The following is an 18,160-nucleotide window of genomic DNA, read 5'->3' as shown; positions in this document are numbered from 1 at the left end:
CTTCCCAAACAACTCAATCTTGGTTTCATCTGTCCACAGTATATTTTGCCAGTAGTGCTGTGGAACATTCAGGTGCTCTTTTGCAAACTTCAAACATGCTGCAATATTCTTTTTGGACAGCAATGGCTTCCTCCGTGGTGTCCTCCCATGTACTCCATTCTTGTTTAATGTTTTCCTTATGGTAGACGTGTCAACAAAAATGTTAGCATGTGCCAGAGATTTCTGTAGGTCTTTAGCTGACACTCTGAGATTCTTCTTTACCTCATGCAGCATTCTGCGCTGTGCTCTTGCAGTCATCTTTACAGGACGACAACGCCTAGGGAGAGTAGCAACAGTGATAAACTTTCTCCATTTGTAGACAGTCTGTCTTACCATGGACACATGAACATCAACGCTTTTGGAGATACTTTTGTAACCCTTTCCAGCTTCATGCAAGTCAACAATTCTTGATCGTAGGTCTTCTGAGAGCTCTTTTCTGCAAGGCATGTTTCACATCAGACAGTGCTTCTTGAAACCAGTAAACCCAAAACAGGTGTGTGTTTTTTAAGGGCAGGACAGCTGTCAGCAACACATCCAATATCATCACACTGATTGGAGTCAAGGTTGGCTCACTCCTGGCTCCAATTAGCTCTGGGAGAAGTCATTAAGCTAGGGCCTCACATACTTTTTCCTCCCTGCACTGTGAATGTTTACATGTTATGTGCAATTAAACCATGGCAACATCTAATGTTTGTGTAGTATTATGTTCAGCAGACTGTGTTCTTCTATTGTTGTGACTTTTTCTTGCAACTGTATGCTTTCCCCTGCTGCCCAGGCCCCCCTGTACTGCCTGTTTTCAACTGGCAGCTGCAAGAACACAATGGGATACTTCAGGATGTAGAGTGGGGGAAGGGTCCAGTAAATACGCCTCATTTACCAGCCCCTTCCTTTCCCGAATGAACACAGTGAGTGATTGGTACCAATCACTCACTGTGTTCATTCATAACTGAAGCCCAGCAAACTGTTGTTTTTTTTAGGGCGGACCCTGTCAGGTTGGCTGTATGGGGCCCTGTGGATTCCAACAGTAGCCCTGCACCTAGCAGTCACTTGCTTATCAAAATCACAGCCGCTGTCACTACTCATGTCAGCCTTGTAACAGAAGGAATGTGCCCCCATCTCTATAGCAAACCAGGGCCAGGGCAGCCGCCCCTTCCACCCACCCTTGTCTCAGCCATGGTAGCAGCTGAAAGGTCTCTTCAGCAATGCTGGTGTTGGCAAGCTGCCTTCAGTGACAAGTTTGCTAATGTGGCATGGGTCTTGAAAAGCACGAGTGTCATTGGTGATATACAGACAATCATAGGTTCTACAGTATATGAATTTTACTTGAATATCATGTTTGAGAATATGTTAAAAAAACTGATAATTACAAATCAGCCTGCATCTATTGTCCATGATGCCTTCCTATCATACTGTTACTTACAAATGCTCAAGAATCCAGACAGGACATTGGCAAGTTAAGAATTACCTGATCTGAAGCATTTTCATGATTGAAAATGTTTGGAAGCAGAATCTTCACATTGCTAATAACAACCAACTCCTTTCAGCTCCAACGATATGGAAAAAAAGGAATCTGAGCATTTGTTTTAGGCAATGAAGACAGATCTCCTTTCAGGCACTTCCCACCCATAAGACACAAGGGGCAGACTTACTAAAACTGGAGTACTCAGAATCTGGTGCGCTGTGCATGGTAGCCAATCAGCTTCTAACTTCAGCTTGTTCAATTAAGCTTTGACAAAAAAAAAATCCTGGATGCAAATTGGTTTCTATGTAGAGCTGCATCAGATTTTGCACTTTACAGTTTTAGTAAATAGGTCCCAAAGTAGCTTATATAAAATACCTATTGGTAATATTTATGAATTCGTGCATAAGGGTTCATGCATATGAAGATTTCTAGGCATTTTGTATGCCTAGTGAAGGGAACCACAAGTGCTGCAAAAAGCTTGCCATTAAAGTGAATGGCTGTACGTGGCAGCTAAGAATTTTTATCATGCATTTTAAGAAAAAACAACAAATTATAAAATTTAGGAAACAGGCCAAATCCAAATTTAATTTCTAAAATATTTTAAAAAGGCCTTGCTGTGCCTCATACAACTATCTTTGTGCATGCTTGAGCTGCGGCGCTGAATAGTCCTGCAGTCTTCTGGGACCTGTGGCATGTCCCAACAGGCTGCAGGTATTGGAGGTGGGAGGTGAACTTCCGCTCTGATTGCCTAGAGGGTCGGAGTGGAGTAGGAGTGGGTACCTGTTAAAACCAGTTACCTGCCCCCCAATAAAAAGCTGCCAATGCTGACAGAGGAGTCAGGAAATGAGGAGGAACAGCTGAACTTCCCCTTTTCGGTGAAGTTTCGCTTTAACTGACTATAGTAAAGAAATGACAGACAAGATAGTAAGTGGTAGGCTATAGGCCAGTTCTACCAGATCCGTAGTCCACCATCCAAAACAGGAATATTATAAATACAATAAAGGTGTGAGCAAAGTTTCAAACATACTCCACACATCTATATTTTGTTTAAAAAATAATAATAATTATTTGCCTCTAATTGGAACCAGGGCTTGGATAGGGGCCTGTCTTACAGGTCCTATATGTGAAATATTTATAGGTTTCCAGTGCTGACAATGGAATGAAAATTAGTGGGGAGTCAGGACCTGGAACTGTCAGCATTGATCCTCTTAAAGTATGTGAAATTTACATCTATATTTTGTTACGTTTATTCATACCATTTGTACTACAGCTTAAGATTTTAGGTGGTATTAAGCCCAAAAGCAAACATTTTTAACATTGCAGCTTACCCAAATCTTAGATGTGATGGCTGCATTAGTGTTCTTTTTTTAAGGGTTTCTGTCTTTTATTTTATCTGGTAATCTGGCCAGTAGGTGTGCTGCTTTTCAAAAGAACAAGCTCTCTTCCAGATAAATCATTTTCAGGGATGAGGTAAACCATTGCATACAATGATTAGCTTGTATTTATGTGAAACCTTTATCACAAAAAGGAAAAAAAATGTTTACTGTATCTAAATCTGCGAATACATCTATCCCCCCCCCCCTCCCACATTGACAATGCTGCTGTCCAAATGTGCCCCCTGTGCTCATTCATCCAAAGTGAACCAAAGGCACTCTAATACAAGAAGTGCGTTACTGGCCAGATCACAAGGTGAAAACAAGTGAAAAATAGTAAAAAACTAAACTAATGCAGCCACCACACTGGTAACCTGCAATATATTAATTTTTTTTGGTTTTGGGTTTACTGCCACTTTAAGAATACAAAGAATGTTAATTCCATTATTTTTGGTCACTAAGCAGAAACAGAAATCATTCATTTCAGTATGAGTCAGTAAACAATGTGCATTTATTTGTTCTCAGGTTATGTAAGTAAACTCACCTTTATGATCACTTCCTCCTTGTCGAAGGTCAATTTAACTTCTGCCCATTGTTTCTGATTGCACTTTCCATCAGTTACAGATTCCATGTTTCGCAATTCAATGCTGTCCGTGTACTATTACAAGCAAGCAATATTGTTACATATACAGCATGTTAAACGTTCATGAATATTCCCTCATCAGTCTAGGTATGATGAGAGGAACACTAGTATAACAACAGTTGCATTGATTTTATATAGTGCTCATGAGTACTTCTCCCTCTTAGCTAGTTTTAAATTGATCACTGTGTTGGCGATTGTTATTTCAGCTGCCGTTGAACCTCTAGTTTATACTGACACTAAACAGAAATGTTAACTGCCACGATCCACTCAGATAAATCATATATATCGTGCCACTGTATTTTGGTCTGTTTTTTAAATGTCCTAAGTACCTTATTCCTGCAGCACTGTTCCGTGGTCACAAACTTTTCCTGTTCTTTGGCATCTGCAGGGAAAGATCTTTGGAAGGGCCTATTACTATTACTAAAGTATGAGTCTGTCTGTGCAGCCCTGATTGGTGCTGTGACAGTCGCATGAGTAAAAAAAACTGTTTCAGAAAAGTTCAGAATAAATGATAAATATCAAAAAACTGTTTTACAGCTCCCTATACATCTTTATTAAACATCAAATGTGTATTTTTGTGTGCATTAATATGCTGTAAGCGAAGTCCGAGATGGTTGACACTAGCATTGACTTTATTCAGATGGCGTATGCATCCAAAGCTCTTTTTTTTACCTTACAGATATTAGCAAATACATTAGATATAAATATTACTGATTTATATTAAAACTAAGCTTTTTTGTGAGTTTCTTAGTAAACGTAATCAATCACCATACTGCTGTATATGCAGATCGCTGGTGCAATGCTTTCCAGGCTCCAAAAAAAAAAAAGTAAATGCACATTCTTTTACCTGCAAAAAAAAACTTGTATTTATTTATTTTTTAAAGTGAACTTATCCTTTAATTTTCAGTGAAACTCCACCAGAAAGCCCCACTGTGCCAGTGAAAGGAATTCCTCTTCCAGAAGGCAAAAGACGGCACTGGCCGCTCACCTTTGGACCTAAAAGGTCTAAATGCATATGCTCCCCTTCAACAGCCAGGAACAACTTAAGGCGCCTGCCTTTCTACAGTTAAAATCCTCTAACTTTAAACTTCAAGGTGGGAAAATGCAGCTCATAATAGGATATAAAAAAGACCAAATAGTACTCTCTATTGAAAATACTAGGTCTCTTTTATTCAATCAAAACCGCACTTACAGAGCCAATTTTATAGTATGCAGGGCAAGAAATCACAGATCTGGATCAGAGTCGCGGCTCAAGGCTCGCTGGAATCTCTGTCCGACAGCACAGATGTGAACACAAAATGGGCTGGGGCTAGAGAGAAGGCATCATTCGCTCTGGATCGTGTCTGCAAAGAAAGGCTCTGTCCCACGCACTATTTTGGAAAACAACTTCTTCAAAGTGTTTGACACAGAAGGACTGATGCATGGAAAGACATTGTTGGACACAGGCACAATTTTCATACTTTTGGCTCTGTATGCCACCAGAATGAATTAAAACGAAACAATCCAAATGAATTTGAAGTGCAGACTTTCAGCTTTAATTCAAGGGGTTGAACATAAATACAGATTTTAGGAACCACAACCATTTGTATACACAGTCGCTCCATTTTCAGGGGCTCAAATATAATTAGACAAATGAATATAATCATAAATACATTTTCCACAGCAGCTAATAAATACAGTTAGGTCCATATATATTTGGACACAGGCACAATTTTAGTTTTTTAAGGTATTTTTCAAAACATATTCAAGCTATAGTTATATAATGGATATGGGCTGAAAGTGCACACTCTCAGGTTTAATTCGAGGTATGTACATCCACATTGGAGGAAGGGTTTAGGAATTACAGCTCTTAAGATTAGCCACCCCCCCAACCTTTTTCAAGGGACCAAAAGTAATTGGACAAATGAGTATAATTATAAATAAAATTTTCATTTTAATATTTTGTTGAGAATCCTTTACTGGCAATGACTGCCTGAAGTCTGGAATTCATGGACATTACCAAAGACTGGGTTTCCTCCTTTCTGATGCTTTGCCAGGCTCTAACTGCAGCTGCCTTCAGTTGTTCCGTTTGTTTGTGGGTATTTCTGCCTCTAGTTTTTCCTTCAGCAAGTGAAATGCATGCTTAATTGGGTTGAGATCAGGTGATTGACTTGGCCATTGAAGAATATACCACTTCTTTTCCTTCAAATGCGCCTGGGTTGCTTTTGCAGTGTGTTTTTGTCCATCTGTACTGTGAAGCGCCGTCCAATCAACTTTGCTGCATTTGGCTGAATCTGGGCTGACCGTATATCTCTAAACCAGGGGTCTCCAAACTTTTGAAACAAAGGGCCAGTTTACCACCCTTCAAACTTTAAGGTGGCTGGATAGTGGCCAGTGGGAGTAGAAAATGCCCTGGCATCAGTGGGAGCAAACAATACCCTAGGATTGGTGGTCAGTGGAAGGAATAGTGCCCCGTCATGGGTGTCAGTGGAAGGAATAGTGCCTTGTCGCTGGAGTCAGTGGGAGGAACAGCGCCCCGTCGCTGGGGTCAGTGGGAGGAACAGCGCTCCATCGCTGGGGTCAGTGGGAGGAACAGCGCTCCGTCGCTGGGGTCAGTAGGAGGAACAGCACCCCATTGTTGGGGTCAGTGGGAGGAACAGTGCCCCATCGTTGGGGTCAGTGGGAGGAACTGCGCCCCATTGTTGGTGTCAGTGGGAAGAATAGCACCTCATCGTTGGTGTCAGTGGGAAGAATAGTGCCCCATCACTGGTGTCAGTGGGAGGAATAGTGCCCCATCACTAGTGTCAGTGGGAGGAATAGTGCCCCATCATAGGTGTCAGTGGGAGGAATAGCATCCCAGGAATAGTGAAATGATTAGTGCTTCATATCAGTGGAAGAAAAAAGGCCCCAAGGGCCGGGTAAAAGCAAGCAAAGGGCCACATCCAGCCCACGGGCCGCAGTTTGGAGACCCCTGTAATAGACCAACACAAAGTGGAACATAATTGTGAAGTGAAGGAAAAAGATAAATGGTTTTCAAATTTTTTTACAAATAAATATCTGAAAAGTGTGGTGTGCATTTGTATTCAGCCCCCTTTACTATCATACCTGTAACTAAAATCTAGTGGAACCAATTGCCTTCAGAAGTCACCTAATTAGTAAATAGAGTGCACCTGTGTGTAAATTAATCTCAGTGTAAATACAGCTGTTCTGTGAAGCCCTCAGAGGTTTGGTAGAGAACATTAGTGAACAAACAGCAGAATGAAGGCCAAGGAATACACCAGACAGGTCAGGGATAAAGTTGTGGTGAAGTTTAAAGCAGGGTTAGGTTATAAAAAAAATCCCAAGATTTGAACATCTCACAAAGCATTATTCAATCCATCATCTGAAAATGGAAAGAGTATGGCACAACTGCAAGCATACCAAGACATGGCCGTCCACCTAAACTGACAGGTCGGGCAAGGAGAGCATTAATCAGAGAAGCAGCCAAAAGGCCCATGGTAACTCTGGAGGAGCTGCAGAGATCCACAGCTCAGGTGGGAGAATCTGTCCACAGGACAATTATTAGTCGTGCACTCCACAAATCTGGCTTAATAGAGGAATGGCTAGAAGAAAGTCATTGCTGAAAGAAAGCCATAAGAAGTCCTATTTGCAGCTTGCGAGAAGCCATGTGGGGGACACAGCAAACATGTGGAAGAAGGTGCTCTGGTCACATGAGACCAAAATTTAACTTTTTGGCTTAAAAGCAAAACACAATGTGTGGTGGAAAACTAACACTGCACATCACCCTGAACATACCATCCCCACCGTGAACCATGTTGGTGCCAGCATCATGTTGTGGGGATGCTTTTCTTCAGCAGGGACAGGGAAGCTGGTCAGAGTTGATGGGAAGAAGGATGGCGCCAAATACAAGGCAAATTTAGCTCTCTAGATGTGCAAAGCTGGTAGAGACATACCCAAAAACACTTTCAGCTGTAATTGCAGCAAAAGATGGTTCTACAAAGTATTGACTCAGGGGGCTGCATACAAATGTACCCTACACTGTTCAGATATTTATTTGTAAAAAATTTTGAAAACCATTTATCATTTTCCTTCCACTTCACAATTATGTGCCACGTTGCATGGGTCCATCACATAAAATCCCAATAAAATACATTTACGTCTTTGATTGTAACATGACAAAATGTTAAAAATTTCAAGGGGTATGAATACTTTTTCAAGGCACTGTATAGGGGGATAATACCAGCTTTTAATGCCAAGGGTATACTTATTTTTTCCCCTGTAAATCATTACATCTTTTGGAATTTTTGTTAAGTGATTGAAAAGGTAACATTTTCTTTGAGCATATCACCTTTATTTGTAAGCACTGTTTGACTACAGTTTAAATATGCTGAAAAAGTCAAGAATTTTAATTAGGCATACATAAAAGGTACACTATTTTGCCAAAAATATTGGGATACCCTTCCAAATCACTGGATTCAGGTGTTCCAATCACCTCCATGGCCACACGTGTATGTAATCAAGCACCTAGGCATGCAGACTGCTTCTACAAACATTTGTGAAAGAATGAGTTGCTCTCAGGAGCTCAGTATATTCAAGCGTGGTACCGTGATAGGTTGCTGCCAGTGCAATAAGCAATCTGTGAAATTTTCTTGTTACTAAATATTCCATGATCAACTGTTAGTGGTATTATAACAAAGTGGAAGCAACTGGAAACAACAGCTTTATGTACTGGCAGTGGCAGGGCAGTAAAAGAACAGTATGAAGTGGCAGGTAGGGACATGTGTCCCGTGTCCCAGGAATGGTATCTGAGCGATTTGCTACACTATCGTGGCTCATTTAGTTCTCTTTGGAGGGCATCATAAAGGTGTTGCTGGAGAGATGCATACACTTTGATTTTTGGCACTGTGATCATGGAAACCTGAATTCAGATGATAGCAGGGACAGTGCTATTTGCGCATACATACACAAGCGCTTTCTGATCTCTTTTGTCTGAGATCAGAGGATATGGTAACGGGCTGCATATCTGTGATGGAGGATTCACGGTTCATGCATTTTTATGTCCATTTGTTGCTGTCACAGCATTTGCTTGGAGACAAAGAAATGAAGCACTTTATTGATTGGAATTATATTGGATGCACCTTTGTTTGTTTTTAATACTTGTTGTTTATATATTGATTTATTGTATTCACTATAGCACTTTTAATACAATTGCAATGCATGTCATTTATGATAATCATTGATTTATGAGATTTGGAGTAGCACACCATATTTTTTAAATTATCTTATTGGTTTTAGTATTCAAACGTTTGTGGTTGCTGCACCCCGATTAATTTCACCAAGTGCAAGATAATATTTCTTAACAAAGTGAGAGGAATTCAATCCAAAGTGAGGAAATACCAAGGTCACCAGAACTAGTGCCCCAATGGAAAATTTCCCCTCTATTCCTGTTCTGGTGACAGACAACAATTTATGATTTTCTTTTAGCCCAGGTTCACACTGAATCCAACTTTCAAATTGTGCAGCTTCACTTCACTTCACTTGAAGTCGCAGGATTTCAAAACTGCAGGTCAGTGCAATTTCAGGTGCTACTTGGATGACATCTGTGCGACATAGTGCACAGATGTCTATGCAATTCGCACCTGAAATCTTGAAAAAATAAAGCAGGAACCTTTTTGTTTTCAAATCTGTGCAGCACCGCAAAGCTGGAGTCACGCTGATTTGAACATTTACATTGCCGACAATAGGGTGCGACTTGCCATGAAATTTGGAACTGTCAAATCGCATGACATGTCACACTGGTATGAACCAGTGCTTACTCTTACTCTCTGTGATAACAGTAAACAGGACAGATAGAGAGGGTGAATCTCCCTAATGGGGGCACAGACAGCAATACATTCTAATCCCTTACACTCTATCCAAAATGAAAAAAAAAAGTTATACTTTAATTTCTACAGTTTCTATGATTAAAGTGGAAGGCAAGTCAAAACTTAACTAATCTTAAAGTAGACCTATTGGGAAAACATTTTTCTCATTTTGGATAGAGCAATAAAGGGTTATAACCCATGTCAGATTTTTTTTTTGCCTTCTGTGTCCCACTGGGGAGATTTACCTTCACTTCCTGTCCGATAGCCAAAACAGAAAACAAAAAACAGAAAATCTCTGCAAATTAAGGGAACACATTGGGGTCCCCCATGTCACCAGAACTAGTGTCCCCATTGGAAGATTTCCCCTTTCTTACTTTTCTGGCGACAACCCAAAATTTGGGATTTTCTTTTACTTTCACTTTCAAAGTTAATGGTTAACAAGCCAAATATAGAGGGTTAATCTTCCTAATGAGGGCATAGACAGCAATAAAAAAAAAAACTGACAGGGGGTCTAATCCATCTCCGCCCTATGCAAAACAACTAAAAAGTTTATCCTTTAGTCATACTTTAAATCTACTCCCAACCCCATTCTAAATCTATTTGATTTAACCTGTATGGCTAGTTTTACACTGTAAACGGGTTGCTGTGGGTGTGTGAATCACAGCTGTTCCTGCACCTGCGAACACCCGCACCCAAAGTGTGCTGCTCTGTACAGACGCGTGGGGCTACCATTAATTCTTGATGGCACCCCCACACATCTACACCTGCAGTGCGTTTGATGATGCGAGAACCGTAGGGAAATCACATGGTGGAAAAAGCAAGATCCTTTTTCCTGTGGGAAACACAGGCACAGCAGCCTATTCAAATGAATGGGCTGCCGTGCCTGCACAAACGTGGCCCACAAACCTGCTGAAGTGTGAACCTAGCCTCAAAGGAAAGATGCGTATACTTACCTATTATGAAGTAGCTCTGGTCTGGTCACATGATCGGGTTCCAGAGCTGGCTTCATTGTAAAGGTGGGACAGCCGACAATGGATGCCCCATAGTAAGCCCATGGGTGACGTCACTAACCAGGCTCTGTAGCTGTTCCCGTCGAACTATCCTCTACACCAGGGGTGTCAAACTGGCGGCCCTTCAGCTGTTGCCAAACTACAAGTCTCATCATGCCTCTATCTTTGCGAGTCATGCTTGTAACGGTCAATCTTGAAATGCCTCATGGGACTTGTAGTTTGGCAACATCTGAAGGGCCGCCAGTTTGACACCCGTGCTCTACACTAAAGCTGGCGCTGGAGAGATCATGTGACTGGTTCACACCAATTGCAGAATAGATAAGTTTAGACATCTTTACTTTTACAGGACAGATAGAATAGTCTTAGAATGGGGATGGGAGTACTGTTGGTTTAAACTGCCGTTCTGACTTGCATTTCACTTTCATTTATTTTTTGCCCCTGATAATAGCACTATAAAGTGGAGTGCTTTTTACTTCATTACTTTCTAACAGAAAAAAATGCAAATTTGATAAATGCCTTTGTGATAGTAATTGGTTGTAATTTGCATTGATAGAATTATCAGAAAACCATCCCCTTTACTGCATCAGTTTTCATATTATAGTAGTAGTAGTATAGTATATAGTTTTCATATCATTTCATGGCACAGGAGTGCCATATTAAAATAGTAAACAGTAGAGATGAGCGAAGAAATGAAAAATTCGATTCGACTGATTCGGCGAATTCGTGGACAATATTCGATTCGAGTCGAATAAATTCGCTGTGAATTTAACTTAAAAAAGGGTGTTTCTAGGCTTCAGAGAGACTTAATATTAGTGCAGAACACTGTACCTTTAATTTAAATGCCCTTGGAGTCTGCTGGGGAAGAGAAATAATACTGTCTGTCAGTATGACATGCAGATGAGTGCCGTCGATCTTAGAATCACTGCACACTTCACTCCTTTGGCCAGTCACGGGGCCAAAACCAGTGTTTGGAGCCACAGTGTGGCGGTGGAGGCAGCAGCAATGGGAGGCCATACAGCAACCTATGACAAAATGGAAACCAGCAGGAGCGTGAGGAGACCTGAAAGTGGCACATGGCAGAGTGGGAGCAATGGGAGGCGGTACAGGGACCCAGGTCACACTGTGGGCCCAGCAGCAGCGTGACCAGGCGGTACGGGGGCCCATGGCCGATATGGGGCTTGGTGGCACCTATGGAAGGCCTGTAATCTGCCAGCAACCTATGACAAAATGGACAACCGCAGGAGTGTGAGGAGATTTCAAAGTGGCACATGGCAGAGTGGAAGCAATGGGAGGCCGTACAGGGACCCAGGTCACACTGTGGGCTCAGCAGCAGCGTGACCAGGAGGTACGGGGGCCCATGGTCGATATGGGGCCTGGCGGCACCTATGGAAGGCCGCTAATCTGCCAGCAACCTATGACAAAATGGACAACCGCAGGAGTGTGAGGAGATTTCAAAGAGGTACATGGCAGAGTGGAAGCAATGGGAGGCCGTACAGGGACCCAGGTCACACTGTGGGACCAGCATCAGCGTGAACAGGCGGTACGGGGGCCCATGGCCGATTTGACCTCATTCATCCCATAGTCCTGCCGACTCACGAATAGCGTGGCCTCCTCAAAGGGCCTGAGCAAGCGCAGGTGTCACACATGAGCTGACAATGGCTGACATCTAAGTTACACAGGGAGTACCTTTATCCGCTTTTAACATCAGGAAATCTGTGATGGCCTTTAGCTGTTCGTAAAGGCGGTCTAACATATGTAGGGTTGAATTACACCTTGTTGCAACGTCACAGCATGAGGAGTCGGTACGGGGGCCCATGGCAGATTACATGTCTGGCAGCAGCAATGGGAGGCCCGTAATCTGCCAGCACCCTATGTCAAAAAATTTAACACACCAGCAGTGTGAAGAGACCTGAAAGTGGCACATGGCAGCAGAGTGTGGCGATGGAGACAGCAGCAATGGGAGGCCGTACAGGGACCCATGAGAGACTCTAGACTTGGCAGCAGCATGAGGAGGCGGTATATAGGGGCCCATGGCAGATTAGGGGCCTGGCAGCAGCTATGTGAGGCCCGTAATCTGCCTGCACCCTATGTCAAAAAATTTAACACACCAGCAGTGTGAAGAGACCTGAAAGTGGCACATGGCAGCAGAGTGTGGCGATGGAGACAGCAGCAATGGGAGGCCGTACAGGGACCCATGAGAGACTCTAGACTTGGCAGCAGCATGAGGAGGCGGTTTATAGGGGCCCATGGCAGATTAGGGGCCTGGCAGCAGCTATGTGAGGCCCGTAATCTGCCTGCACCCTATGTCAAAAAATTTAACACACCAGCAGTGTGAAGGAGACCTGAAAGTGGCACATGGCAGCAGAGTGTGGCGATGGAGACAGCAGCAATGGGAGGCCGTACAGGGTCCCATGAGAGACTCTGGACTTGGCAGCAGCATGAGGAGGCGGTATATAGGGGCCCATGGCAGATTAGGGGCCTGGCAGCAGCTATGTGAGGCCCGTAATCTGCCTGCACCCTATGTCAAAAAATTTAACACACCAGCAGTGTGAAGAGACCTGAAAGTGGCACATGGCAGCAGAGTGTGGCGATGGAGACAGCAGCAATGGGAGGCCGTACAGGGACCCATGAGAGACTCTAGACTTGGCAGCAGCATGAGGAGGCGGTATATAGGGGCCCATGGCAGATTAGGGGCCTGGCAGCAGCTATGTGAGGCCCGTAATCTGCCTGCACCCTATGTCAAAAAATTTAACACACCAGCAGTGTGAAGAGACCTGAAAGTGGCACATGGCAGCAGAGTGTGGCGATGGAGACAGCAGCAATGGGAGGCCGTACAGGGACCCATGAGAGACTCTGGACTTGGCAGCAGCATGAGGAGGCGGTATATAGGGGCCCATGGCAGATTAGGGGCCTGGCAGCAGCTATGTGAGGCCCGTTATCTTGCAGCACCCTATGTCAAAAAATTAAACACACCAGCAGTGTGAAGAGACCTGAAAGTGGCACATGGCAGCAGAGTGTGGCGATGGAGACAGCAGCAATGGGAGGCCGTACAGGGACCCATGAGAGACTCTAGACTTGGCAGCAGCATGAGGAGGCGGTTTATAGGGGCCCATGGCAGATTAGGGGCCTGGCAGCAGCTATGTGAGGCCCGTAATCTGCCTGCACCCTATGTCAAAAAATTTAACACACCAGCAGTGTGAAGAGACCTGAAAGTGGCACATGGCAGCAGAGTGTGGCGATGGAGACAGCAGCAATGGGAGGCCGTACAGGGACCCATGAGAGACTCTAGACTTGGCAGCAGCATGAGGAGGCGGTATATAGGGGCCCATGGCAGATTAGGGGCCTGGCAGCAGCTATGTGAGGCCCGTAATCTGCCTGCACCCTATGTCAAAAAATTTAACACACCAGCAGTGTGAAGAGACCTGAAAGTGGCACATGGCAGCAGAGTGTGGCGATGGAGACAGCAGCAATGGGAGGCCGTACAGGGACCCATGAGAGACTCTGGACTTGGCAGCAGCATGAGGAGGCGGTATATAGGGGCCCATGGCAGATTAGGGGCCTGGCAGCAGCTATGTGAGGCCCGTTATCTTGCAGCACCCTATGTCAAAAAATTTAACACACCAGCAGTGTGAAGAGACCTGAAAGTGGCACATGGCAGCAGAGTGTGGCGATGGAGACAGCAGCAATGGGAGGCCGTACAGGGACCCATGAGAGACTCTAGACTTGGCAGCAGCATGAGGAGGCGGTTTATAGGGGCCCATGGCAGATTAGGGGCCTGGCAGCAGCTATGTGAGGCCCGTAATCTGCCTGCACCCTATGTCAAAAAATTTAGCACACCAGCAGTGTGAAGAGACCTGAAAGTGGCACATGGCAGCAGAGTGTGGCGATGGAGACAGCAGCAATGGGAGGCCGTACAGGGACCCATGAGAGACTCTGGACCTAGCAGCAGCATGAGGAGGCGGTATATAGGGGCCTATGGCAGATTAGGGGCCTGGCAGCAGCTATAGGAGGCCCGTAATCTGCCAGCACCCTATGTCAAAAAATTAAACACACCAGCAGTGTGAGGAGACCTGAAAGTGGCACATGTTTGAGGCATGATTCATGGCGGATTTAGTCAGTTGTGTCAGGAACTGGTGGTTTGAAATCCAGACTAATCCACGCCTGATTCATTTTCACAAACGTGAGTCTCTCCACACTTTGGGTGGACAGTCGTGTCCTCCGCGGAGTTACAATACCTCCTGCCGCACTAAACACGCGCTCCGATGCCACGCTACTGGCCGGGCATGACAGCCTTTCAAGGGCAAATTCAGCTAGTTGGGGCCAAAGGTCAAGTTTCGTTGCCCAGTAGTCAAGGGGATTGTCTACCTCGGTTGGCAGGGTGCTGTCCAAGTAGGCCCAAGCCTGTTGTTTGAGCTCCTGCTCCAGGTCCACCTGATGCTGCTGCTGCTGCTGCGGCTGGTTAGTAGTTTCCTCACTGCGCTGGTGAAGAAAGCTACTCATCATCGACTGCAGACTGAGGCAGCCACTGCTGGTGGAGCTGCCACTGCTCCTACCACCCCACCCCTCCCCTGCTGCCATGCCAGCGGAACGCGAGCGCACAGGGCCCACAGTGTCTGAGGATGGACGTTGGCGCACAAAGGCAGAGACCAACTGACTACATAGGTGGTTTTTATAGTACGTAATTTTGGCCTCCCTCTCAGCAGGTGTGAAAAAGGCCACCATTTTGGACCGGTAGCGAGGGTCCAACAAGGTGGACAGCCAAAAGTCATCCCTCTGTCTGATGGTTATTATTCGGCTGTCGCTACGCAAGCAACCGAGCATGCTATGGGCCATTTGTGCCAAGGAATGCGAGGGACTCCCTGCCTCCATCTCCACAGCATACTGCCACGGTGCGTCTGGGTCCTCTGTCTCCTCCTCCTCCTCCTCTACCAGATGCTCCTGCTCCTCCACTCCTGTCCGCTGAGTGGAAAAACCACCCATTTCACTCAATAATTCCTGAGCACAAATGTCCTCCTCTACCTCCTCCTCTTCTTCCTGTCCTGCCCCCACAGGGGTCATGTGGCGTTGAGATCTGTGCGCCACGTCTACCGCACCCTGACCAGCCATTGTTAACAGCATTTGTTCCAGGACGTGCAACAGAGGAATGACGTCGTTCATCCCATAGTCCTGCCGACTCACGAATAGCGTGGCCTCCTCAAAGGGCCTGAGCAAGCGGCAGGTGTCACGCATGAGCTGCCAATGGCTGACATCTAAGTTACACAGGGGAGTACCTTTATCCGCTTGTAACATCAGGAAATCGGTGATGGCCTTTCGCTGCTCGTAAAGGCGGTCTAACATGTGTAGGGTTGAATTCCACCTTGTTGCAACGTCGCAGATCAGGCGATGCTGTGGAATTCCGTTCTGCCGCTGCAGCTCAATGAGGGTGTTCTTTGCGGTGTAGGAATGGCTGAAATGCATGCACAGTTTACGTGACATTTTAAGGATGTCTTGCAGTGGGATGGTGGATTTTAGGAACCGCTTGACAACCAGATTGAACACGTGAGCCATGCATGGCGCATGGCACAACCTTCCTTGACGCAGAGCAGACACCATGTTCTTTCCGTTGTCAGTCAACATGGTTCCGATTTTTAGTTTGCGCGGAGACAGCCATCTGTCGATTTCTCTGTTCATTACACTCAGCAGTTCCTCCCCTGTGTGACTACGTTCGCCAAGGCATACCAGGTGCAGCACAGCGTGACACCGTTGCGCCCTGCACATGTGATATGCCGGTCGGGTAATGGGACTTGGCACGGGGGTGGCGGCTGAGGACACGGCGGAAAAAGAGGTGGTAGAGGCGGACATGCTTGCTGGACCAAGGACGTGCAAACGTGGAGGCAAAAGCGTCGTGACCTGTCCAAGTTGCTGGTGCGGCTGTGCCGGCACCACGTTCACCCAGTGGGCCGTAAATGACATGTACTGTCCCTGACCGTAGTTACAGCTCCACACGTCGGCGCTGCCGTGCACTTTGGCAGAGACCGACATGCTCAAAGACTGGCCCACCATCTCTTCTACATGTGAATGCAGGGCTGGCACTGCCTTTTGGGCAAAGAAATGACGGCTTGGCACTCTCCACCGCGGCGCGGCACAAGCCATCATTTCTCGGAAAGGTGCTGAGTCCACCAGTTGGAAAGGGAGGGACTGCAGCACCAGCAACTTGGACAGGAGGACGTTCAGCTTTTGCACCGTCGGGTGCGTGCTCGCAAACTGTTGTCTCTTGGATACGGATTCCAAGAAAGACTGTTGACGGAATCCGAGAAGAGGAGTAGCAGGAGAAGGAGCATCTGAACGAGCGGAAGATGCCAACGAGCGACAACTCCCCTCAGCAGAGGTGTTGGAGCCTTGACTGGCTGATAGAGGGCGATTGACGACGTCGGGTGACGGAGCAAGTAACGGAGCGGGTGATGGAGCGGGGGCTGGGGCAGGCAGAACCGCCGTATGTTTATCACGGTTTTCCCAGGCCACCGAATGGTGACGCTGCATATGCTGACGCAACGCTGTAGTCCCAACATGGGCCCCCTGGCCACGCTTGCATTTCTGGCCACATAGTCGACATACGGCTACGTTTACTTCCTCGGGCGGCTTGAGGAAAAATTGCCACACCACCGAGTAGGAAACTTTGCCCCCGCTACTCTTCACTGGCTGACTGCTACTTCCTCCGTGCGCACCGGCACCACTACTGGCCGTGGTGGTAGGCTGCAGTGGAGCTGGTGCTCTACTCCGTGGACGTTTGGCTCCACTGACACTGATGCGACCCTGCTGCTGTCTCCTGGGCAACCCACCGACTGTTTTGCTCGCTGCCAAGCTGCCACCCTCTTCTCCTGATGATGCGGAAGAAATTGCCTGATGACGACGAGGCTGCCAAGTGCGATCAACCTCCTCATCATCAAGTAGGGTCTCCGCCTCACTACTAGCCCCCTCGGCTGCGTCTGGGTCAGGAGACAGACCTGTCTCTAGACCGGCTACCGAGCCACTCTCCTCGCCAGTACTTGTTCGCTTGGCTGCTGAAAAGGCCGATGTCTCCCCCCGTTCCTGACCGCCCTCTGTTAGCTCTTCCTCACTGTACAGTGGGGCTGAGCCCACAGCATGCGATACTTCGCTTGGTGAGGGAACAGCAAAGGACAGGGGCAGGTAGAGGACACGTGATTTCAGTGGGCTTGCTCCCGGGCCATGCCAACTAACGGTTGTGTCTGACGTACCCACCGACCGTTGGCTGTAGGTGTCAGAGGTGACCTGGGAAGAGGAAGACGACCGAGCCAACCAATCAATGACGGCAGGGTTGTCGGTGGAGACACGACCGCTGGATGACACCGGGAGCACTGGCCTCTGGCTGCGAATACTGCTGCCTCGACCCCTTCCTCTGCTGCCACGTCTGCTCGCTCCTAAAACATTGCCTCCTCTGCCACTCCTCTGCATGTTGTCTGACATACTATTTAATTCAACGATTAGGTGTCCCTGAGTAACAATTCTCTGGCACTCAGTAACAATTCTGTCTGTCCCTGAGTATGAATTCTGTGGCCCTGAGTAACAATTCTGTGTCTGTGCGAGTAACAATTCTGTGTCTGTGCGAGTAACAATTCTGTGTCTGTGCAAGTAACAATTTTGTGTCTGTGCGAGTAACAATTCTCTGGCACTCAGTAACAATTCTGTCTGTCCCTGAGTAACAATTCTCTGGCACTCAGTAACAATTCTGTCTGTCCCTGAGTAACAATTCTCTGGCACTCAGTAACAATTCTGTCTGTCCCTGAGTATGA

At 46.2% G+C, this 18,160-nt stretch overlaps 1 protein-coding gene across 2 annotated transcripts in view; it reads right to left on the bottom strand.

The window, feature by feature from the left end:
- The window catches only part of STAP1 (signal transducing adaptor family member 1), a 164,276-nt gene that overhangs the window by 65,915 nt on the left and 80,201 nt on the right, over window positions 1-18,160 (bottom strand). For both annotated transcript variants that reach the window (XM_089669987.1, XM_089669988.1), the window contains exon 3: window positions 3,419-3,532. In XM_089669987.1, the coding sequence (XP_089526113.1) occupies window positions 3,419-3,532 (114 nt within the window). The remainder of the gene's footprint in view (window positions 1-3,418; window positions 3,533-18,160) is intronic.

Source organism: Staurois parvus, unplaced genomic scaffold (genome assembly GCF_062004578.1).
Source record: "Staurois parvus isolate SC_StPar_1 unplaced genomic scaffold, SC_StPar_1.0 ptg000086l, whole genome shotgun sequence".
NCBI lineage: Eukaryota > Metazoa > Chordata > Amphibia > Anura > Ranidae > Staurois > Staurois parvus.
This window is presented reverse-complemented; position numbering and strand designations above follow the sequence as displayed.